Genomic DNA, 26,182 nt, shown 5'->3' with positions numbered 1-26,182 from the left:
AGGAACATGCTCATTGACAATATGTTTGATAAAGTTGATATAGTTAAAACCCACTGATAACAATCTGACTACCATTCAGACATCCCAGGCATAGTTGTCAAGATTTTTCTCCAATTATCAGAACAGAAAAGACATTCTTCTTTCTCTTGAACAATTTAAGTCAACACCAAATATTGGTTTTGCCCCTAAAACCATTCAAACCATAGGTACTTAGCTTGCTGGGAAATAAAATGTTATGAACATACTATTTTTCCCCCATCAGTGAGCTATAAGTGCCTTTGTTCAAACCAGTTGCTATCATCACTAAACAATCTGATTAAAATACATATCTTAATTTACCACTCCAATACTTAATGAACTGAAAGTACTGAAGTGGTAAATTAAGATCTGTATTTTAATCAGATTGTATCACTACATTAACACAATAAAATTTTGTCCATTGAAATAAAAACCTATTCCACACCTCCTTTGAGGCTTATCTAAGATCTGACGAAAGACAGTTCTCCCTTGATTCAAAACATGTAAACATAACTGTCATTTAATTCGGTTAAAAAGAAGAACCTTCTCTATTGGACTTACTCCTATCAGTGATGTTATCTAAGAATGTTGAAGATGGCAAGAACCTTTACAAGCTACATGTATACAGAGGCTTAATAAAACACTCAGTTATTTAGATATGAAGTGTATAATTTAATTCATTTCAATACGATTTTTACAGAGAAAACTATTGATTCCTTATCTTAAGACAATTATCATTCTTTGTAAGATTTCGTTTAGAGGCCTTTCTACAATTTAAGCAGAAAAAAATGTATATCACAAACTGTCATATGAAAATTTGAAGAGGTCAAGACAATTTAAAATTCCAAAGGCCTTTGTCTATATTGGACTTTAAAATACTTCGTCTAACAATGTAAATATTAGTATATTGCATTGCCTACTACAAAGAAAAACCCCGTTTATACTTATATCACGTTAGAAATAGTTTGGAAATTAAAAAATATCTGTTCAACAATTCAATTTTACTTTCTCAATTGTTAAATGCTGTCAAGAGCAATACGTATTTACCGAATTAGTCTTGAGGACGAAACTGAGGGGAAAAATCGTCTGCTAGAGTAGTTATCCTCTATAGTAGTGTCATTAGCAGCTTTAAACTTCCAATGCAACCTGTCAGTTACAAAATCTATATATCATCAGGATATTGTAGTAAGGTTTAAATCCATGCCATTGTTAAACAGTGAAAATTATCATTATACTATCTAAATCGCCAACTGATCGTCATAGTACCTTCGTCTTCCCTCTCCGAACACCGGCTTTGTTCCGGTTAAAGGTATATGTAAAGAGCTGTTTGATTGGACAAGATGTTTATACAGAGGGAATATTGTCCAATCGAAAATAAGGTTATTTGGTAGCTACGTTCTGACTGAACAATCTGCTTCCGGAACTGCACAAGAACTGTTTACGCCGACAATAATTGGAATCAGTCGACATCTGTGTAAATTACTAACTTTTAAAATTCATTGAAGATGAAATCGTTTCTTGGGAACTTCATTTTATTCTTGTTACTCGTATTACCATCAACATTGCTTTTGTTAGGAAATGGTAAGTACTATATTGTTGATGACACTAACCGGCTAATGGTCTCTTACCTACGTGGCACCTGTTGATGCTTCTGAAATTGGGGAAATTGCTGTTACTGATAGATCTAAACTTTGAAATGACTGTATACTTTGTGAAATTAAGCAAAATGTTTCATATAATGACTTGACACTCATGGAATTTCGTTTAGAATGCTTCATTGACCGCCTTAAATAGTCACAGAAGTTGACATGTCAAGCTGATAATCCATATTGTGAAAATGCTGCAGTAGGCGTATGGACTCAATAGTTATGACATTTTCATTTCCTATCGATTTAAATTATTTCGATTATAATTCAACGACAATTAATTAAATGGTTTTAAAATCATTGATAATAACTGTATTAAATAACCCTTTTCCACCACACCCCTGCACACATTATTGATAGAGCTATGAAACCCCCAAGAAGAAATAATTGAATGATGGTCTAATGCTACTTTGAGAATGTCAAAACTTCAGTGAATGCATCTTCTCAAATCAGCTTAAACAATTCATGGGACCACCAAAGACAGATAAAAACAAGGGTTTTATTGAAAGAACACTAATATGACTTCAAAGTGGCTGAAATTCCAGGCAAACATTTAAAATTAACTCAAGAGACAGCTGCTTTGGTAAGGATATCTACTAGACTGAAGCTTTAGGGAATGATTTGTTAATTGTAAGAAAGAATTTGAATGGAGAGCTAGTGCAACTGCCTGCTGCATGTATATTCTCTTGCAAGTTTGAAACCATCTTGTGCTGATTTGTCACAAAACGAATGGTTTGACATTTGGCTATCTCTCCCTATGTATCTTATGTCTTTTTAGCAGTGTAAATACCATACTGTACAAGTAGACTCCAACTTGTGATTAACTAAAGCTTTGTTGACCTTTTTTTTCTAATCTGAGTAATAGACTTTTTTTTTCCAAGTTCTGTCAAATAAATCCAAGAGAATTGACTGTTAGTAATAGTAATAACATACCAAATTTCAAATCAGGTGATCATGATACATAGGTACTTGCATTGTTCTGGGCATTATAAAAGAGTTAACATCAACAGTTACAATTGAAAGAACTTGACAAAGTCTGCTCTATATCATGGGAATTGTAACTTGGTTTTACATGTCTTTCAAAATTACAGTTTTGTATATTTCCTGAAACAAAATCAGTTGAAAGTACAATTGTAGACAACGTTTTAAGAAGAAATATGGGCTAACTGTGCAAAGTTTTTGATAGGATTGAATTTTCTCTTTGCATATTGATTTCATTGTTTTGTAGCTATACATATATTTATTTATATACCATGTAATAGTGCCTTGATGATGAAGTTCTTTGTAATAATGTGTATTTAATCCATTTACTGCAGGAAATGCTGGAGGTCTAGTTGCATATGCTGACAACGATGATCATGGAGATGCAATGGAAGGAGAAGAAGATGATGACGCTAATGTGGAAACTGAGGATGCTGGAGAAGATGAAGGTGCAGCAGTTACAGAGACAGAAAAGACTGATGAAGAGGAGGAAGAAGAAGTAGAACAGCTGAAGCCTTCAGAGGATGCTGATGCTGTCATCTTGTTCACCAAACCAGTTGATTCCACAGGTAATGAGGCATCCTGTGTGATGTTACTCGTGGAAAAAACTTCACTAGTTTTTACAAGAAATGTGAAACTTGATATGATGATTTTTTTTCTCTCTTTACAGAGACAATGTCTTGAAAATCATTTTATACACTTAATGAAATTTTTTGATGACAAGTTAATATTTTAATGGTTCTATGCCAAGTGTCAAGGTAATGGGGTGACAAAAGAATGCCAATGATATAAACACTTTAAAACATTGAATTGATAAATTTGACATTATCACATGTAAAACCTTGTTCAGATATGTTTTCTTTGTATACAGTGTCAAGGTGAAACATATTATAAACTGCTCTTTTAATTCAGATCTTCCTGCTGGTCAGTTGGTGAGGTTTCTGGTTGGATTTACAAACACTGGAGAAAAAACCTTCACTGTGGAAACATTGGAAGCATCCTTCCGTTACCCACAAGATTACAGTTTTTACATCCAGAATGTGAGTGTTTTTATATTCATATTGTTCTATTTCTGCTAATCAAAGAGGTCCCAATTATTTTGGGCGTTTTTTAACCAATTGTATGAATTTGACCAGACCTTTGTTATTATGAAGTTAAGCATTGTTTTGAGGAAAATTGGGAAATGGTTGTATAAATGTTGCTAAGTAAAGAAACACTGTCCCATTTATCTGGTAAGTGAAAAACTGAATGACTAGGTTTCCAGGTAACTGTTTGGTTTAACTAGCAATTGGGCTTATAACCTCTAAATTTTACTTGACTGATTATCTCCTAAAATTATTCTTAAAATATTTTCAAAAGCTTTTTTTCAAGAAAATGAATTGTTTGGTATGAAATGAAAACAATTATCGTAACAAAAGACGGACAGGTTAATTACATCACTCAAATTAAACAAAAAGTACAAACAGCTTCTGACCACAGATGTTGTTTTTTAACATCATCAGCCTGTTATCCTGTGAATTTGCTGATGTATTATTTTTTAATAGTCAATAGTGTAATATACTTTTTTCATTGCCTGCTTCATTCTGAAACTGATTGTCTTAATTATATGAATATGATTTTACGTCATCAAAGAAGATTTTACAACAAAATGGCTACCTTATTTACTTACCTTCAGACAGTCTTCTATATCAATATTTTATATTACCTTATTCAGCCTTGAAATTAGAAACGGGAGTGATGATGCTGTACCTGTTAGAAGTTGAAATTATTTACTGTTTTGACTGTTGTTTTCTATGTTGAATAGTTCACTACTGCTACATACAATGCTGAGGTTGAAGGCAACAAGCAAGCTACCTTTGAGTATGGATTTACACCAAGTGAAACATTTGCATCTCGGCCATTTGGACTCACTATTCTCTTAAACTACAAAGATGATGTAAGTTATGTCTCTTGAACTACAAAGTTGATTTTATTTATTATGATATACAAAAAGAATTTTAAAAAGTTCATATTTTCTGGAACTATAAAGACAGTGAAAGATATAATTCTCTGGAAAAATCGCTTCATTCTTTGAGTGGTTTTCATCGAATTTCACTCCCTTAAAAGTAGCAAAATATATTTGGACAAGTGAAAATTTCAGACTTGTTGAACCAAATCATGTCACTTAATGATATTTTTGGAAAATAGCATTGTAGCAGTCTCATTCCCTGACAGATTTTCATAAATCTCCATGCATTTTAAAGCATTTAAACATCTTGAACAAAGGAGAGTTCCAGGGTTGTTGAGTCAAGGTTACTATTTAGAAAAATCATTGTTAGCAATCTAGCGGCTTCATTCCTTGCATGATTTTGACTAAACCTATCACACTTGAAATAGATCATAACATAATTATCACATATTGATGATGAAACTCTATTCTCAAATCATCATATATTTTATTTTCTTGTGTTCTTACATTAAACTTGATCATGAACTACATGCATACTTTTCTCAGTATTCAAATTAACACACAAACAGCACATTCTTTATAATTCATTAAGGGACCTACATTGTTTTGTAAATACCCAGTATGCTCTTACTTGTTTTGTTGGTATTGTACTTGGTCAAGGTCACTGCACTTATCATAGATGTCATGTGTTTGCCTGCACTCCAGCTTGTTTTCTTTATAAATTTGGATAAAACATGAGATGATAATGAAATTTGACCTTTGTTCATGTTTCATTTACAGGCTGGAACCCAATACCAACATGCAGTTTATAATGACACTGTAAACATTGTAGAACCTGATGAGGGTTTGGATGGAGAAACGTAAGTAGTTCTGCTTCTATACCTGCACTATTTATTAAAATACAGCTATCTTAACCATTTTTGTCTCGCCCATAACAAAAGTGAGACTTTGGTGAAATTTTTCCATCGGTTTGGGTGGCAGTGTCGATATTTCACTTTAGTTTTGCATTTAATCTGTTGCTCACAGCTGTCAACCACGCTTGGTCTATAACAGGAATATAAAGCAAACACCTCAACACATTCATCATTTACAAAATATCTTCCAGGTTTTTAAGATACAGCAACTGTGAAAAATTGGACATTTTATAAGTCTTACATTTTGCTCCATTTCTCATGAAGTACACTAATGATTCTATCATAGAATTGACATCTGAACCCAGCAGATTGATTAGATGAGTTTTATTTAATTGGTGTAGATTTGAGACAAAAAATTTAGATTTTAAGAAATGATTAACAAAGTTGTTTTAGCTCACCTGTTCCAAAGGACTTAGTGATCTATTAAGGTTCTCTTGACCCCACTACTTTCATCCTAAGCCAACATGATTAATTATAGAAAAATGTATCGACCTATAATGTGGTTGATTACCTTAAGGGTAGTGGCCTTACCTCTAATAGATGTGATACATTTACTTGAATGATTACCTTAAGTGCAGTGATTTTACCTATTAAAAAGTGTGAAAATTTTCCTAGTCTGAATGTTTTTGTTTGATCAGATTCTTCATGTACCTGTTTTTGGTTGCCATTGCCATCCTCCTCGTCGTTGTAGCCCAGCAGTTTTTAGGGTCAATTACAGTAAGTGGTATCCAAGGTCATATTTAAAGTGTTAATGCTATGTGTAAGTTAAATTTGGTAAATTCTGAATATAAGAAATGTAGTGTATGTTGCTGATGTAAAACTTTAAAATCTGTTTACAAAATTCAAATAGTTGTCAAGTCTTTGGAAAAAATGATGTAATGGAGAAAAAAAATATTGAATACCATGGTGTCCCACATTTGAGCTCAGATATTGATAAAATGATTGATGTAGACATAAAATATAGCAGAATTGTTTACTATATCAGTTAACTTGTTTGTCATGTTGCTTTTGATGCACGCTTAATTGTAATATTCTTGTGATTTACAGAAAAAGCGTCTGATAAAACCTCGACAACCAGTGGAGATGGGCACTCAGAACTCCGATATCGACTTCGATTGGATCCCAAAGGAAGCGCTTCAGATGAGTAAGTTTCTGTAAATTATTTAATGAAAAGAATTATCACTTTCATTCATGTCATGATTCCCTTTTGTTAAATTATATTGTGTTCATTTCAAGTTGTAACTGAAATTTGTTTTGTATTGTAAGGTTATTATGTGCCATATGTAATTCTGATAACTTATTAAGCTTTAGAAGTTGTATTATGGTAAGTTTTTTTTAAATATTGCAAGAAACATTAAATAATTTTCAAAACAGTATGTCAATGAATTGAAACTTTTCAAACATTGATCTTAATTATCATCTGGATTTCATGAGCCCACAAAATAAGTTTTTTTAAAATCTATGAAAATTGAACCCCATGAAGACCGGTAATTTTACATTATCATGTATTCTATGAATTATTAAGATGTTAATTTCTTTTCTAATGTTTCAGACACCTCTCCAAAGCGGTCCCCAAAGCAATCACCGAGACAGAGGAGGAGCAAGAGGACCGCAGGGTCCGGAGAAGAGTAATGGTAGAACTCCTCTGTCTCATAGAAGTCGCACTCCAACTTAGGTCGCTCATACCTGTTCAGCGAGAATACAACAGCTTCGTGGACTGTAAAGCAGTTATAAAATTATTCACAAGAAACCATGTCTATCTTTAGTTTGCCATCATGATCTAGGTCCTTAGTATTTTGTTTCAGTGATGAAAGGATGAATGTATAAGGAATGTGGTAATGATTTGGATACCTCATATATTTTCAAATTCACTTTGAGTTTGTGTGATAATATAAAGTATTGTGATGAAAAATTCCAAGTCCTCATTCCAAAATACTTGCATTTTTTTGTAATTGCTCAATGCAATGTAATGCTTAATTTTTTGTAGATCCATTGATTTCAACTTTAAAAGAAACTAGCTTTGAAATTGAAATGTTTTTGGAATAAATTCTAATTTCATTTATGATCTTTTATAATCAGTTTCAGTTAATGTGCATGAATTGGCTATTTGTTGGTATAGTTGTGAATCAGGAATACATACATTACACCAACATGGAATGAAATTAGATGCATGTTGCACATACTGTAGTTCTGGTAACACCTGCACATATTAAACTATGCAATGTGAACAGTACCAGTGTTGCAATTATTAAAGAAAAGATGTACTGAAGTGTGGTACAAGCTAGTTATTCTGATTATTGTTAAATCACGAAATCAATGGTTATGAATCAGCAGCATATTGAGAGAGAGTCAGTGAGAGTTTGTTGGTGGTAATGGGTTTATGCATGTGTATAAAAGCTGTAAAAATTGTGGTATCTGGGATAGAATATAAAAACTCTTGGGTTTGTGAAATTGTGTCTTGTCAATAATCATTACTTGTGATATATTTAAAAATGTGTGATGTACAGTATAGATTTATACTAAAAATTATTCATACACAGCTGCAATATTTTTGTCATGTATTTGGTGTGAAAAAGATTTAAAATTAATTAAACAATTTGTAGTGATTTTCCTCATTTCTTTCTTTAGATTATCAATATCAAGGCAATTAGAAGAGAAAAAAATGTATGATGTTACTATCAGCATGGACTTTAATTGATTTTAAATTTCATAAGTGCAAGAGTTAGGTTTCTTTAATAATTTTATTGACTTCTAGTCGATACTAAATATCAGGAATGAGCGGTCAGCTGTAGATGCCAAGTAGACTTAAAATATTAACTTGTAAGTCTTCAAGTATTTTGTATTTATTCCACAATTCTGGAAATAAAACATTTTTTTGTAAATTTCTCTTGTTGTGGTAATTAGTGCCAGCGTTTTCAATTGCATGTCAAGAGGTTGTTGAAATGCCAATTTTCCACTCAAGGTCCATGATTTTTAAGGGAGATTTTAACTTTGATTTAGTGATAATTTCCATTTCCCAAGTGAGGCATGGAAAATTGTGGTCACATTGAGTCTTGTAACAAAGATTTAGAAGATGCGAAATAAAAGAATCTGAAACAAGCATTCAAAATTTGTAATATGTTCTACCCTGTGATGTAAGTTTGCTTGTGTCAATTATAATATTTTAAGAGTCATTTCTCTTTAAGCTAGGAGAAAGAACCGAAGTCCTATTAATCTAATAACTTTCTTCAAGGAAGTTTGTTGAAATTGCTTTTTGTCCAAGGTCAGTCCTTTAACAGTCCTTGTTATTGCAATTTCCTATACTGGATTGATCATTCTTAAATTGCATGATTTTTCAGTATAGGAACTGACCAAAAAAGACTGACCGACAGGTGGTTATCTCAGATTTTGACAAAGATTGTTATTGCTATTTCTGAAGAAGTCTCATGTTGTTAATATTTGATTTGGGGATCTTAAATTTGAAAAAAATATAATCTAACTAATGGTCCCTCGGGGTATCTTTTAACAGTGACCTATTTGAATGATACTTTGTCTGTTTTAATGAAGTTGTCATGGCCCACGTTGAAGATCATGTAAGAAGGTGTGTTACCAACTTTGTGTAGGTAACATTTGTGCACTCATTTTTATTATTGTTCTCCTTTGAAGCAACATGACTTGGAAATTTCTGAAGGGTTAATATCCTTTCTTAATTTACATTTTGTTGCAGCTTTCTTAAAGCTTGATAGGTGGTTTTGTATTGCTTTACGTTATATCAACAGCTGTGCCTTATTGCCTTAAAGACCAAGCATTTTGTTTCAACAACTGTGTTAAAAAAAATGCCAAATGCCAGTCTTCTTCAACATTTAATCTAGTCAAATTTTCTATCATTCTCCTATGGTTTGCTCTTCCCAGTAAATTTTCTTGTAGACTAATCTGTACTGTCATGATTGTGTTTTCTGACACGAGACTTGCCCTGATTGCTTTAACAGGCCATCTGTTCAATGTTCATTCAATTAACCAACAGTTGGTACAAAAAACCAAATCTCAAATGACCTTACAATATTACCCTCTTGACATTTGGAAATATTCAGGCATTTGACTTTGATGACCTTGTGACAAGTTATTGCTCTCAGTGCTTTTCAGCATTCTTGTCTATTATCCTATTAAAGTTTTAAGATGAAAAAAACTTGTTTTACAAAGTATTAACACATTTTTATACAAGAATATGTACCACTTTGAAAAAGCTTCCATGATTATGCAGATTGTCACTTGGCACATTTATATTGTACAATGAATAGCAGGCTGAACATTCTCATCCCATACAAGTCTCATTTCAAGTCACATTTTTAACTTCTGATATAAAACAGACACTACTACAATCAGCTGGATATGTTTATTGATTATTTATATGTACTACAACAGAGGTGTTGTACAACTCCGTAAATTCTGTCTCTTTATCACTGGGTAGACATTTTCAATGGAATAGCTTGAAAACTTCATTAGAACTACTGTAGAACCTCAAGCATTTCATAAGAGACAACATGTAAACCTGATACAGCCGAGAATTACTTTAACAATTATAAACCTTCCTGATTCAGCTGTGAAAAGTTATGATCATTTCTATGTAAACCTTCCTGATACAGCTGAGAATTAATTACAATCATTTGAGTGCTGAGAATCTGATACAAGTATCCCTATACATTGTCAATCATTTCCATTTCTGCAAAACAATAGACGTGGAAATTTTGTACACCTTTCATATATTTGAAAGCAGATTGAATCTCATCCTTGGAACAATTGGACAACCAACAGGGGTAAATAACAACAAATAACTACAATCTACAGTAAATACTGTGTCAGACTATTTACAATATATATCAAATTTTGAGTCCCTTATTTTCAATGTCTGGGATTAATCTTACTGTAAGAGAAAATTCTTAAACTCAAATATTTGAACATGATTTTCATTTCCTACCAACCACCTCAATACCTTAGATTGATAAGTGATTTTGATTCCAATTGTAGGATGTCTAAAACCACTTTAAAACTGCTGTATGTTTTGGTCTAATGGCCATGAAGATTGTGGTAGAGCTAACACGGTGGGTAACTACAAATATATCTCCCAAATAATTTTAGGAGATGTGCTAGTTCAGGAATTCAACACTACTGTCAGGTACTTCAGACTACAGAGCACAATGTCACTAATAGCTATCTATCTCAATCTTATTTACAAGTTATATAATGTTTACCTGTAGTGTATGTTAACAGTGAAAACTAGAAAAGTAAAATATTGGCAGTAGAATCCACACTTGTGTAATACACTGGTGGACCAGGCAGATTCTAAATAAGATAAAACTGATTAAAAGTTTAAATGCTACTATAATATGTAGTGATAACAAACAATACTTCAATAATAACAAGTAAATATGATAATTAATATGATAATTATTAAATAAAACAAGGAACAAACCCACCACACTTCATTTTCCAGAATAAATAACGCCTGCTGTATTTATCACAAAAATTACAAATGGATGAAATAGAACCCAGCTTACTTGAGGTACAAGTCTGTATTGGATACATGTTCAGTGTAGGAAAGACCTACACTACACATGTATACAAACTAACAAATATTCATCTGTACATGAAAAACCAAAATCATGTTGTTTTTTTGTATTTTTGTTTTTTTTTTTTTTTTTTATTTCTTGTTTTGTTTTGTTTTTTGTTTTTTTACCAAATTTTACACAATATTGTTATTTGTAAAGTTCTTTATATAATTTAGCCAAGTTTGACTATAGATATCAGAACTGAACAAACAAATCATAAAATAAAGTTAATTCTAAAATACAAATAAACTAGTTACACATGCTTTGAAAGACCGGTAATATGGCAATATCTCTGGTAAAACACTATACATACGTCTACAAAAGTGAAGCCTTGTTAGTACTTGCATTTTTTAAAACATGAATTAAGAATCTTGAAGTTATGTTTTCTGGACATGCATATTGATGATCTCGGCAAATTCCAAGTAAATTTTCTAAACTAATGAAGTGCTAAATTTCCCATTTCATTTTTTGAGACTTGCAAAATATTAACAAGGTTACACATAAAAACAAATAACTAAAAATTAACATAATACAACATTTTTAAACACATACTTTGTCAATGGATTCGTTTTATGATTTTCATGATTTTTTCTTTTTCTTTAAATCTACTTTAATAAAATGCAACAAAGCGAACAATGCCACTTTCACTTGGAAGGTAAAAATAAACACAAGTTATGTACTGGATAATTACCACTTGTGTAAAACCAAATCTGACCTCATCAACACATCAAAACTGTTTCTGATGACCCCACAATACATCTTAAACTATCTTTCATGTTGATACAATACATTTAAATTATACTTTCTCCTTATAAAAAATTTGTGTTCACTGTTGACCCCATCACAATACATGTAGAACTATGCTTTCTGCAAGCCCCCACACGTACACCTAAAACCAAATTTCCCACAATGCATCTAATATTATGAGCTTCCTGTTGACACCCTCAAAACATGCATATCTTAAAAACAAAGCTTCCTTTTATGTTTCCTTTTGTCCCCACAAATATTTCCAAGAACATGACATTTTTGAACTGATAACTGATTTTTCATAGAATAACAGAAAAGTTACAAATAATGAAGGACATAGAGTTTATTTTAATATGTAGATTGAGATCAAATTAAGTTTTACTGCAGTGAATCTTATGGAAATAGCAAATGAATCGGAATAAATGCAGATACAGTAAAATATGGAGACTGGTAGGGCATCATGAGGAGCCACTGAGCACCATAATGAGTCGCATGTTAATAGTTTTGGAAGCCAGCAGCTTGTTACACTCGAGTGAGTTGTGTATTGGTAGACTGTTATATTCTGTTTCTGGATTGTCATTAGAAAACTCCTGACTGTATACAACTGGGTTTATCAGCATCTCGCCATATGGTCCCTTGAGAGCAATGAAGCTGACGTTGATTGGCTGGCTGGCCTTGCCCTTGAGGACCAGCTGATAAGACATGCTCCGTTCTGAGGTCAATGCTGGGTTCTTCTGGTCATTGTTGATGCGTGCCTTTATTACCCATTGGTGATTGAATGCTGAGAACCGACTGGTCTCATAGAACAACTTTGTTATGAAGTCATCTGTTCTGTATGGCTTCAATTGAAGATCTGTAAAGTAACAAACTACACCTTAAAATAAGTTTGCAATCAAGATAAATTTATCTGTAGCATCTGCTGTCAAAAATATAAGTACACTGCATTATTACATTTTGACTTTATCAAATGTAGAAAAGAAATTTTATTTATCATTTCCATCTGTTTAAGCTCACATGTTTTGTGTGGAATTCTAAATTTTTTCCTCAACCAACTAACCATAGTTTACTTGTGTATGATTTAAAAATTGATTCAACATATCTATTCTGTATGTTTTTGTGGCTTGTCCCCTTCTTTATTTTTAGTGTTATCTCCCAGCTGAGCTGGTAGGTACCTACCGTTGAAGGTGATTTTTTCACAAGAGAGGAGAGAGAAGATCCTGCTATACAACTGTGTTTCGTCCTTCAACTGCTGGTCCAGGCAGGCAACTGCCTCCATGATGTCGTCTCCTGATTTGTTGGGGTGCAGACAGCCCTTCTCATGCTCCTTCAGCTCATGGTAGGGGCCTTTCCAGGGACAACCGATGCGAGAGTATTTACATGTTGACAGCCTAGAAAATATGCAAATGAAAAATGTACCATCTTGTTACGTTTGTCACAACAGCTGGACCTGCAACGAAATGGGTTGTTTTTATTAGTGTACTTACCTTTGTATAATCCGTGAAGCTAAAAAAAGGAATACAGAATGATAATATCCGAACAGCTGCATGACCTTGGCACGGTGATTGGCACACACAGGCTGGTTTTAATAATCCTCTTCTTAGAAGTATGTTTTGTGTTTAGACACAGAGGTTATTCAGGTGGTGATATTGAACACCACATATTTCCCAGTACATGTATATCCTGTTCAAGGGAACCACGGGTGTTATAATTATTACTGACACAAAACAGTACTCCAGTAGTTGACAGTGCTATATGAAGGTACATCAGAAGCACTGCCTATCATTACACGTATCCATCTTAAAAGGCACCATATGTGGTGCCAGGATCAGATCCCCACTAGGACACACCAACACAAGGTTATCTCCACTAGTAGGGGTAACACAAGGTCACCTAGGTAAGTTATGTTGACAGTAACACGCCTAAAGATGATAGGCTAAACCTCAACTCCAGTTCCAAATTCTTGTACACACCAAATATGGTAACGAGTTAGTGTAATACATTTCACAATTGGTTTAGTTTTTGTGTATCCATTTGTTCATTCTCTCAGTAAAAAGAGCACACCATATAATCTATCATATCAAATCCACTTAATTTTGACCGAAAACCTTTAAAATTCAACATCGGAAAAAACACAACAACACAGACAATCAAATATAACTTTATTTGTATTTTTTTTCAAATCTCCAAGTATGTGAAACTTGTAGAACAAAGATGAAATTAAACACCAGGACCAGCATTATTAATGTATCTCCAAGTTAAACTAAAGGATGCTGTGCAGTCAAAATGTCAATATTTGATAAGGCCAAAACTTTTGACTGGTCTGAATACAAGTATGTACAATATATTATTCACCATTTTGGTTTGTGAGCTTAAACTCACCAATGTTATATCATTTATGTTACATACAATTATCAGAATTTCCAGTCCTTTTTTTAGATTTAGACACAAATGGCCAAACCAAATGGTTGAATTTGATAATCATCCATAAGCCCTCTCATTAACTTTGAACTCAACGATATAGGAAATATAGGAGAATCAAACTTGAACAGAAAACTGACACAAAAATATTGCATGCTACTTTTACTGCACCTTGAAAGATATGAACATACTTGCCGCCTTCTGAAACATGTTTGTTGATTCAAGTCACTGTGGTCAACTTCTGAAAAAGGCACTGACCCGCTGGTTGTAAAAGTGACCGTGATGACACAACTCCATCGGTCCTGATCAGGAACAAAAGACAAAAGTGTGTTTCTAATTATTAAAACATGTTAATCAACAACAAAGAAGAAAGCAGCTGGACAGCTGGGTTGCCCCGTCCCCTCCATACAGATGCTTTCTCCTTTGTGTCGGTCAATAGGTGAGTTAGAGAATAACGGTGTGTGTAGGTGTGTGTGGTAGAGATCTAACTAAGCCTTAATTACGAAGGGCTTACCCAGACCACCCGATGCCTACCTCTCCTGACACTGCTCCCGCTCATGGTAGTGAAGTAGATTACGAGGAAGCAAGCAGGCACAGAACTGACAGGTACTGGGCAGCTCTGACACTGCTTTCTCAACAGCCAGGTTCCGGGTACAAGAAGACTTGCTGATCTCACAGCGGCAGTTGGGACAAGTTGAAGTCTCGTCTTTCAGCCGTCCATCAGCAAGGAGATGGTTGAAACAACCAGCACACATTAGGTGCCCGTTAGTGCACTACAAAACAAATAATGCATCCTGGATACATTCATGGCTGAACAACATATTGTTACAAAATCATACCACCTTGTTTCCACCACTAATAGAGTGACTAAGATGGACAGTGCATATGGCCATCAGAAGGTCTCTGCAAGCTGTATATTGTTCTTTGCAAGTGGACCCTCAAAAATTTGATGCCTTTTTTAATAACTCATTGTTATCTAGTTACACAGTGTAAAAACTAAGGTAAAAATTAAACAATTTGTTGTACTAGCACCTATTTAAACAACTTTTTAAGTTTTCATAGTCAGGGCTTCACGATTGTCAAATACAGGAATGAGCAAGTCCCATGAATCCATCACTCCTTGACTAAATGTTGGTCCTTGTGTCATTCAAATCCTAATTTGTTTTTTGTAGAGATTTTGTTGGTGTCTCTAGCTGGTATGAGATGTCAATGAATTTACATGTCCGGCTGTACTTTTCAGGTGGATGAACTAACTTTTTAATCTAGTATGGTAGGGTAGGTCAAGTCGGACTTAGTTTTGTGAGTCAGTAACTCTGAAAATTGTGGACGAACTTGAAATTCTGTATCAAACTCATAGTCATATGGTAATATTTATACACGAGTAACCATCATGTAAATTCAATTCTACTTCTACCACAAATATACTGCACCTTGACACAGCTGGTGCAAAATTACCCAGCATAAGTTTTTTTTTTTTTTTTTAAATTGTACTGTATGTAGCCTGTCTGTTCTGTAACTTATTAAAAATAGGATAAAGGGTCTAAATACTAACGGCGATACTTATTGGCAGAGACGTTAGCGTGTTATACGTCGTTGTTACATGTACTGTTGTAATATGATCTTTTATTATCAAATGCCAAAAATAGACAGGATGCAATACCTTCTAAAGCCAATCAACTATTATTCATACCAAGTTTTGTGCGTATCGACTCTGGCAAGCCGCCAAGTATGTTAGCGGGTCTGTGTTATTGAATAGGTCAGCTGATCGTGTTCACGTGACACTGACATACGAATCTGTCAGCATATGTTATGATCTGTCAGTTTATGTAGGTCATGAATGCATACCAAAGGTCATCGACTAATTCAGTGCTGCTAAATAACACGATTTAACCACAGAAACATTGAAATTCAACAACTACACAACGCTGCATGTTCATTAAACTGAAGTCACATAAATTATAATCGTCTACCTATTATTGATGATGAATTCCCCAAATACGGCGAGATGCTTTTTCTAGTTTCAGCACTGAAAGGATAAACTACCTCAGCATTATATAGAAATACAGATAAGTAAGCAGGCAAGGTATCTTAGTGATTATTACCGTTGCAAAAGTCATTCATGCCCCATCCCATCACTTATTTGCAAATAACGCAATATCAGGAAAACGGGAGAAAAAATGATGGATAACTGTCAGTATCGCTACCTGGAAACATATTCGTGGCAAGTCCAGACAAACTGCGCAGCACAGGATTCCGCTCAGACGGTCTTCTAATCTTTGTTCTTTTTCAGTAGATGGAGTATCTAATTTTGCTTTCTTTTTCTCGGGCTCGAATTCCAGGTCCATATTTTCCTTATTTTCTACATTTTCTTGCAAGACAAGGTTCGATGGGCCAGGAATGTCAGCCATCTCGTTTGTTTACGTTCTGCATTTGTTGACGTTTTCGGCCTCACTCCACTTCGCCTTGACGTCACAATCATCCAATCAGAAGACAGTTGGTAAAAATAGACACCAATGATAGAACTAAACTCAAGTAAACGAAGGGACGTAACTCATATAGTTTACTTTGCCACGTCAATCTATATACTGATATAGCTATATGTCTTGTAGACGTTTTTAATTCCTCTTCCAAACGAAAAACATGGTTTAAAAACCAAAACCGAAAAGTAATGCCATTCAGTGCTTAACGGTCATATTATGTGGAATGATTGTTGGCTAACCATGAATTTTATAATAAAATTGAAGTGGAGATTGTAGTGCATTAATAGCCTGGTTAGCTTCACAGCAGAAAAAAAGTCTAATATACTGAGTTATATACTATGTGAATTGATCTGGGTCAGTCTATTAGAGACCCCTGACTTTGCAAAATGTGTTGGTATAATGCCATTCTGAATGGTTGCTTTAATTAAAATTGTCTTGCAAGATGTCCTGGTTTGCCCAGAGACGTGATATATACGTCTCTGGTTTGCCCAATATCTATCCAGTCTAAATAAACGTGATTAATGTTTTGAGATACAAATGCTATATATATATATATAGTCATACGGTATACATTATCAAAACGTGACATGACAACAAAATAAAAAGAGGTCCACATAATTAATTTGCCAATGACATGGACTTGCCTTTTTTCTGTACTGTTTATATTGTCATCTATCTATTTTGAGCGTTGGGCATTCAGGACACACAGGGTTATCAGTTCTGATATCGACAGTTATTTAAAGATTTAAAAGCAAGTTTTCAGAGTGATAGTTACATTATTAGCTATTTGTTTTAATAATTCTTTATAAAAAACTTTTGTTAAATTTGTATATAGACTTAAAGTAGAAACGATTGATTTTATACACCTGTAGCTTGAGACTGGAACCCTATCAAAACGATAGGGTAAGTATGCTATGGAAATGTTAAGAATTATTATTTGTAAATTGATTAATGATAAATCCTACTATTCATATTGTAAAATATGTGGTATTTCTGCTAAATTTTAAAAGTAAATTACGAGAATATCTATTTCATGGTCTGATTTCATGTCAATTGTGGGCATGTTCTATATGTACTTGTATGTTGTTAATCTGTTATTACAGGGTTTCTATTTTATTGACTTTACCTACAAATCTAATATATCTTGAAATGGATAAAGATTCTTGCTTGTTCTTGAAGTGTAGACCTGACCCAGCATTTTAATACTGCATGAAGATATCCTCATGCAATTTTAAAGTCATTTCTCTGAATCTTGGTGAGCTTTATGTCAAATACATGGAGTTGTCTTTTCCTTGATGACATTGTGATTTTTTAAACTTTAAAATCATAACACAAAATTGTGTTGTCATGAACAGCATTTTGATTCAACAATATTAAAGAGTTATTGCCCTTTGTTTTTTCAAGTATTTTAATTTCCTATCTCTTTAAAACAGATGCTTTATCATCAAAACAATCACCTCTGATTTCTCTCTGGGCATTTTGACTCAATATAACCATTGCTTTTCTTATTTGTATTAATTTCAACACATTAAGTCATAACTTTCTGTTACATGGGACAAGTGCATTTTGTTCCACTCTGTAGTACTTTTGTTTACAACAGGTTAAAGCAATAGTTTATTTAAATATTTCTCAAGCTTTCTATGTTACCCGAAAATTTTCAGCAAAGCATACAGTCTCCGCTTTGTCCATATGTTTGTCCTTTCGTGTCTAGAGCATAACTTTGCCAACCACTAAGAATCATTAAACTACGTGTGTACATTGGTCATAGTAAGGCGATGTGCAGTGTACCAAATTCAGGGCCAGTTGTCCCTCATTTACTATCTTTTAACTGTGCCCTTAGCCAAAATTTTGTGTCCACAGCATAACTTTGCAAGCATTTAAACTATGATAATGAAACTTGGTGTATATATTGGTCATATTAAAATGATATGCAGTGTACAAAATTAACGAGGTTTGAGAGTGTTAGAGGATTGGATTTACAGTGTACCAAATTTGGTACCTGAAACCCCTTAATTAACTTTGTGATCAGTAAAATTGTTTGCAGGGAGCATTTATAAGTTTCACTGATACTCTTGTCATTTAAATGATAGTAGTAACTTCAGTATTCAATCCAGATTAAGCTGAATAGCCATGGATATAGACAATATCTTAGTCTGTGGTTTTACATCGTTTGATAAGTTTGAGATCTCCATTTCTTAGTTCCAGGTGTAGATGGCCTGATGAGATAGTTTGGAGTCCAGCTAGTTATATAATGGACATCTGGCCTCACTTTAACGTCATCGGAAGATGATGATTGGGTTGGATATTTGATAGTATTAATATTGTATCTAGCAATCGTTTGTGTTGTGTCCCTGGGCATATACTTTACCCCTAATGCTCTGGATACAATGGGTTTCTTGTATATAGACTGTGACTCAAAATGACCCTGGCTGCATTCACAGGGTGATAAAAAAGTTCTTATTATATATTGTGTTTTATATAAGTTATCAGACTTGCACAAGCACCTGTGCTGTGACATGTTGTGTTTAATATGACATATGTTATCAGATTTCAAGTATTTAGGATAGTTATCTTTTATCTTAACTTTCAGACTTCCACAAGCCCCTGTGATATTTCTGACATTCACAAGCCCCTGTGATATTTCTGACATTCACAAGCCCCTGTGATATTTCTGACATTCACAAGCCCCTGTGATATTTCTGACATTCACAAGCCCCTGTGATATTTCTGACATTCACAAGCCCCTGTGATATTTCTGACATTCACAAGCCCCTGTGATATTTCTGACATTCACAAGCCCCTGTGATATTTCTGACATTCACAAGCCCCTGAGATATTCAGGCTTTTGAGTGGGCCAAAGTGGAAAAAGCTGAAAAGATTTACTTGCAGTTAAAAAGCATGTCGAAGGTACTGATATCTTGGCCAAAACACTCTAATTTAACTCTATCTATGATAGAACGCCATGGATATTTTATACCGTCATCAATACATTTTGTTCCTCTGTTCGCAATATCATTCCTCCATGTAGCCATTTTGGATGTAAAATGAATTTCAAGCACAAATATTTCATGAATTCTCATTGGTTCTCTTCAGTCTAACCACCAATCATTATTCAGTTAACATCCTTGTTGTCTAATATTGAAAGACGGTTTCAAATCCGGATTTTCGTACACTATAAAAAGTAATGCGGAAATGACACAACATCGAAAATTCTGGTACCATGGAAACACTAGCAAAATGCAGAATCAGAGCCTTTGAAACTCGGAAAACTCACATGCCTGGATATTTCTGATATTCACAAGCCCATGTGATATATCTGACATTCACAAGCCCTCGTGATATAATGGTACTTTCTCTGATGCAAGCTTTCAGACATTTACAAGCCCCTGGGATATAATGTTACTTTCTCGGATGTAAGCTTTTACAAGCCCCGGCGATATAATGGTAATTTCTCTGATGTTAGCTTTCAGACATTTACAAGCCCCTGCGATATAATGGTACTTTCTGTGATGTAAGCTTTCAGACATTTACAAGCCCCTGCGATATAAAGGTATTTTCTCTGATGTAAGCTTTCAGACATTTTCAAGCCCCTGCGATATAATGGTACTTTCTCTGATGTAAGCTTTCAGACATTTACAAGCCCCTGCGATATAATGGTATTTTCTCTGATGTAAGCTTTCAGACATTTTCAAGCCCCTGCGATATAATGGTATTTTCTCTGATGTAAGCTTTCAGACATTTACAAGCCCCTGCGATATAATGGTACTCTCTCTGATGTAAGCTTTCAGACATTTTCAAGCCCCTGCGATATAATGGTACTTTCTCTGATGTAAGCTTTCAGACATTTACAAGCCCCTGCGATATAATGGTATTTTCTCTGATGTAAGCTTTCAGACATTTACAAGCCCCTGCGATATAATGGTACTTTCTCTGATGTAAGCTTTCAGACATTTACAAGCCCCTGCGATATAATGGTATTTTCTCTGATGTAAGCTTTAGACATTTACAAGCCCCTGCGATATAATGGTATTTTCTCTGATGTAAGCTTTCAGACATTTTCAAGCCTCTGTGATATAATGGTTCTCTCTCTGATGTAAGCTTTCAGACATTTACAAGCCCCTGCGATATAATGGTATTTTCTCTGATGTAAGCTTTAGACATTTACAAGCCCCTGCGATATAATGGTATTTTCTCTGATGTAAGCTTTCAGACATTTTCAAGCCTCTGTGATATAATGGTTCTCTCTCTGATGTAAGCTTTCAGACATTTTCAGGCCTCTGTGATATAATGGTTCTCTCTCTGATGTAAGCTTTCAGATATTTACAAGACTAGTCCTTGTAATATATTGTACGATCAAAGATAATTGTCACAGAGAATTTAGTCAACTGAAGGTATACAAATGTAATAACCTAGGGGTCTGTAACAATATTTCCAGGAGGCTGAGGGCTTGTATGGTATGCAATAACCATTGTTACAGGCCCCTGTGGTAATATACAATATAACACAGTCCCTCCTATACAGAATATCGTAATGTACTTGGTACAACACAAGAAAGTTGAAAACATTTTTACATATAACACACATATTATCTCTTAAAACATTCAATCAGGATTATGGTCTACCACACTGAAACATCCTTAATACTGACATCACATATGCTACCTTATAAAATAAGCAAAATCAGATTTGACACACTAACTATCCAGAAGTGTCAGAGCATAAGGCTTTGTTCAAATTCCTCAAGAAATGAAGACATTGATAAGGATTTTTTAAAATTAGTTATGGTAAAGTTGAAATCAAATTTGTCCTGAGATTGTTTGCAGTCTGATAAAAATCTCTTATGGAATAAAGGTTCTAAGACCAAGTGAGCTAATGAAATGGAGGGGTATAACAAAACACTCATCTGGTACATGCAGGGGTATAACCCGACCCACAGCCCTATAAAAAAAAAGAGGGGCATTACCCAACCCTCATTCAAATATATTAAAGGGATATAACCCAACCCTCACCCCTGTAACATGGAGGTGCAAAACCCAACTTTCAATCCCATAAAATCAAGTGATATGACATCATGATAATAATTCATAAGTCCTCTTCAGTATGTTAATAAGATTAACCTTGGAAATATATAGAGTGTGACCTAGGTGAAGATCATGTTTATTCAGTTTTTCCATTATCACAGATTACGTCACCATAACTCGCATATGCTGTGTGTTCGGTGCTGTTAAAGAACACTGCACATATATCTATGAAGAAAACATCTGTAATTGCTGATAACACATGACAATATCATAGCTGGTTTTCAAAATTGTATTTTTTCACTAAAGAGCCAATTTAAACATTGTATTACCTACAATTAGAAAATAGTGAAGGAAGTCTACTTTTGGAATGTCCAACAATGTCCCGTCAGAACCAAAGAGAATGCCAGCTGCTGCATACACAAAACATGCTCCAAACCCAAACCAGTTTTTGTTCAACGTACACAGGGTGGCCATGGTGAGGATAGAAAATCCAGAAACAGCTTGTGAGCAAAGTTCTCGGTTCTTGGGAGGAAGGAAACTGACCACTAGCAGGATACACACAACAAATATGGAAATCTTATTGGCGAGTGCTGATGATCCATATCGATTACAAAACATGAGTGCGATCATGGGGACGCCCACAGCACCAGCAGACCAGGACAATAATTTGTGAGCCTTATAAATTAGCGTTCCTTGTGGTTCTTCCATAGCAAAACGAAAAATCCCCATTGACGCTGCACAAGCTTGTATGAACATACCAAATGCTGCATAGTTGTAGTTACGTCCGTACCAGTAGTGTGATACATAGAAGGCTGATATAGCCAGCATCAAATCAGACAGTGAGGTACTTAACTGCCGAGGCATGTTCTATCTAAACCGTGATCTGAAAACCCAAACAGTATACAATTAAAACAAGTTTGTAGAAGAAAATAGATGCAATACCCTAATTTTTTTTTTTTTTTCATTACCAAAATCATTTTGTATATTTTATGTACCAGGTATTCATAAATAATTTATCAGTGAAATCTTTCTGTAAGAGCTAGTGCTATAGAAGATCTGATATTATCATATATCTTCATAAATAAAAAAAATAATAACAAATGACAAGTAGCACAATAACTTGTTGTGTACTTGATTGTTCACAAAAGCAACTATGTCCCAGTAAAAAATGTAAATATTATCAAGATGGCAACTACATGCTCCTTGCAATTTTTTGAGGAGCATAATAACAACATAAAGAATGTGAATATTAACATTAAAGTATCATTTAAAGATTTTCAGTCTAAAAGCACTAGCAAAGGACAATGGTTGATGCATGGATTTACCATACATTTCTTCTATGACTGTCATATATTAATAAAATGATAATGATAAATGCAGTGCAGAGGGCAGGTGAATGAGAAAGTCTAACAAGTTCTCTGAATACTGCTTAGTCCATAATGTTCTGACTATTTATCCGCGGTTTTATTTTTGCATTGGACAAAGGACCTGTCTGCATCTAAAATAAAAGTCCAGTGAGCAGGTGATTAGAATAACCCTAGCTACCTAGCAAGCCCTCAAAACACTGCTGTACAATTTTGACAAAAGGCAACATTTTAAGATAATATTTATAAATTAATGTACAGATCACAGACTGAGAGTTGCCTTGAGAGCTGGTAAGTGGGACAATTCCTTTCTAACAACCCCTCTCGTTACACTGCTATACTATAAAGCTGACGATAGACATGCAATCGAAAGACGTACAATAAATTCTATAACATTAAACAATGATAAAAGATGATACGATACATGTAAGCGTTGCTGGAGTCTGAGTAAAACGGAAGTAAATTTCCTACTTTCATTTTCCATGTCATCAACATTTCAGAAGTTTTATTTTACAATCGATGGAACTGATTATAACCATAGTGACAATACACTATCTTCTCATTAAAAATTCACACAGTTAGAAATCAATAACCACTAGTAAAACCCTACCGTGTTACTGTCATTTGGCGACATCCACACTGTCAGTTATTGTACATAATTCTGTTTTGTACAACATTACAGTTATAGGCTTTCCTATTCCCTTCAAAAACGAACTTTCTTTTCTAATGATACAGAGGGCAATAGTCGGTTGCCATACTTACCCCTGCTCAGCCTAGAGCGACACTTGCAACAGCCCTTGTCCTCTGCCCTCCTCAATGGACGACGCGTCTAACATCACACAAACTACAGTAGTACTACACGCTCGTAGTGATGTCAAAAAGGTCAAAGTGGAAACTTTTACTGGCAAGGGTTCTACGCGTAGCAGGGAGATAAATGAACGCTGTTTTTTTTGTTTTTTTGTTTTTTTTTCATTATCATTAATTATTATCATTATTTTCACAAATCAGTTTGATAATACACACTAGAAGTTAATTAAGATCCCTGACAAATCCTAAATTAGTATTGAATATTCACTTCTATTCAATTGGGAGTGTTTTTCAAGGTCTTTTGCTTATTGATTTTATTTTTACCTTATCATTTTTTTAATAAATAAGAGGGCAGAAAGTGATCTTTGATATTGTTTGCTTTGAAACGTTTTTAAAACAAGTTAATCCTAGCACAAGCATTAATTGAATAATGATGTCTGATATACATTACCAAGATAATGATAATTTTGTGAACCAATCACTTGTATTATTGTTGATGTCATCGAAAATAGAGTATATGATACTGGTAAAAAAAAGGTTAATCCAGTAAAATCACTCATTTGATTAATGACATCAATTAAACAGATTTTAAACCGCAGGCGATGTCATAAATTTGTATCAGTGATATACATGTAACTGAATATAGTCTGTGTCCATATCAGGGCCAAATGATCTATGGATGTTACTTATCAATATCATTGATTAATTTAGTGATATCATTAATTTGAATAAACAGTGTGAAAAAAGACAAACTCACAAATTAGAAGAAAATAAAAACAAAAACAAATAAAAAAAAACTTAAATAAAACAAACAAGGGATAAAAAACACTTTTAATAAACGATAAGATATTTTCGTTTGATTTTGCTGTAGATGTCCTTTTCCAATGATATAGATAGGCAGGTTTTACTTCAAAACCCCCCACTGATTTGTGTAATTAGCTTTTTATTAGTTGATTTGGTGAAGGGTGCAACACTGAGGTGAATTGCTTGTGTACCTGATGGTTATTTTAGACTTTCTCTGTTATAAACATGTTATAGGGCCAAAATGCTCCTTATGTGTTGGTATGGTCCAACTTTAAAAGATAATTGACTACACTGAATGGTCTAGAAGCATTTTTTTATTTTCTATAATTTGTATTATAGCCCTTGATATCACAATCCTGCTTGATTTCTTAATCATAACTGATAAAGGTAAATTGATTGATGTATGGTATAATCATCAAAGTTTAATGGCAAAAGAATAAATTTGGCTTGGGGGTTCACACGTATCTATAAATGGCTTAGCCACTGTCACAAGCTCCATCATAACTGCGAGGGCCACATTGTAGGGGATTCTGATCATGGCTTTCATGACCAAATTTTTTCCTCAGAATTATGACAATGGGTACTTTCATTATGCCTAGTGCATGTTAATTCATTTAAAGTTCGCAATGAGAAATGTACAGATGTTGAGAATGATTGATTCCATGACAAGACTAATTTTTCTATTTCGATGTCCATATTGGATGCCTTCCAAGTGTCATACCAAGTGTTTTCTGGCATTTCATATTTTTTGCATGGGGATGTGTTGACCAGTTTAAAGAAAACCTGATCCACAAATCCTTTATGACTCTTTCATGATGTTGCTGGCATAGGCATTGATATCTCAGAAGTAATGTTCGAACCTTTTGTGTTTGGAGTGTCCTTTCAGTAGAGGTGATGAAAGATAAACAAGATATAAAATTAGTTTAGTTGTAGTGTCAGTTATTCTTATGGTTTACACAATGTCATATTAGTATACACTTTATTCAGTGCTGCATATGATAACCTTTTATTCACTCCATTCTCTGTTCAAGTTTGTCAAGATTTATTCAATGTTGTGTACATTAGTATTCATTTTTATTCAATTATGTTTACATTAGCATGGAGATTTACTTAATGCTGTGTTCTTTAGTGCACTTCTATTCAACGCTATGTTTTATTTAATGCTGTCAAAGTTAGCCTATTTTAATTCCTTACATGTTTGTGAGCATAGTCATGGTTTTATTTAATGTTTTATTCAATGCTGTGGACAGAAGCTTTCAGTTTTATTCAATGCTGTGGACAGAAGCTTTCAGTTTTATTCAATGCTGTGGACAGAAGCTTTCAGTTTTATTCAATGCTATGAACATTGGCATGGTTGCATTAGGTACTTTGTACATTTGATTTTACAATTCTGTGAACACAATTTTATTCAAAGCCCTGTGTTAGTGTACAATTTTATTCAATGCTGTG

At 34.0% G+C, this 26,182-nt stretch overlaps 3 protein-coding genes across 4 annotated transcripts; 1 reads left to right on the top strand and 2 right to left on the bottom strand.

Annotated features, from left to right (window-relative positions):
- The first annotated feature begins 1,432 nt into the window (after positions 1–1,432).
- Positions 1,433–8,389, top strand: LOC132559659 (translocon-associated protein subunit alpha-like). The gene is made up of 8 exons (XM_060224274.1): positions 1,433–1,599; positions 2,981–3,214; positions 3,558–3,685; positions 4,450–4,581; positions 5,374–5,453; positions 6,146–6,224; positions 6,555–6,651; positions 7,060–8,389. The coding sequence occupies exons 1-8, from the start codon at positions 1,524–1,526 to the stop codon at positions 7,137–7,139; spliced, it is 906 nt and encodes a 301-aa protein (XP_060080257.1). The 5' UTR covers positions 1,433–1,523; the 3' UTR covers positions 7,140–8,389.
- Positions 8,390–9,864: 1,475 nt separating this feature from the next.
- On the bottom strand, positions 9,865–16,698 carry LOC132559651 (zinc finger TRAF-type-containing protein 1-B-like). Its single transcript, XM_060224267.1, has 4 exons — positions 16,462–16,698; positions 14,792–15,030; positions 13,016–13,227; positions 9,865–12,692 (listed from the first exon to the last, which is right to left on the bottom strand). Exons 1-4 carry the CDS (start codon positions 16,663–16,665, stop codon positions 12,298–12,300), a joined length of 1,050 nt encoding a protein of 349 aa, XP_060080250.1. The 5' UTR covers positions 16,666–16,698; the 3' UTR covers positions 9,865–12,297.
- A 5,335-nt stretch (positions 16,699–22,033) lies between these two features.
- On the bottom strand, positions 22,034–23,965 carry LOC132559678 (uncharacterized). Of its 2 annotated transcripts, none has more exons than XM_060224295.1 (2): positions 23,885–23,965; positions 22,034–22,641 (listed from the first exon to the last, which is right to left on the bottom strand). In XM_060224295.1, exon 2 carries the CDS (start codon positions 22,620–22,622, stop codon positions 22,059–22,061), a length of 564 nt encoding a protein of 187 aa, XP_060080278.1. In that variant the 5' UTR covers positions 22,623–22,641; positions 23,885–23,965; the 3' UTR covers positions 22,034–22,058. The 2 variants fall into 2 exon arrangements, with proteins under 2 accessions (XP_060080278.1, XP_060080279.1); XM_060224296.1 differs by lacking the exon at positions 23,885–23,965 and adding an exon at positions 23,733–23,778.
- Between the last annotated feature and the right edge of the window lie 2,217 nt (positions 23,966–26,182).

This window comes from Ylistrum balloti, unplaced genomic scaffold (assembly GCF_031769215.1).
Source record: "Ylistrum balloti isolate Yb309-2 unplaced genomic scaffold, AGI_CSIRO_Ybal_v1 Utg370948, whole genome shotgun sequence".
NCBI classification, from domain to species: Eukaryota; Metazoa; Mollusca; class Bivalvia; order Pectinida; family Pectinidae; genus Ylistrum; species Ylistrum balloti.
Note: the sequence above shows the minus strand (reverse complement) of the source record. Positions and strands in the feature narration are given on the sequence as shown.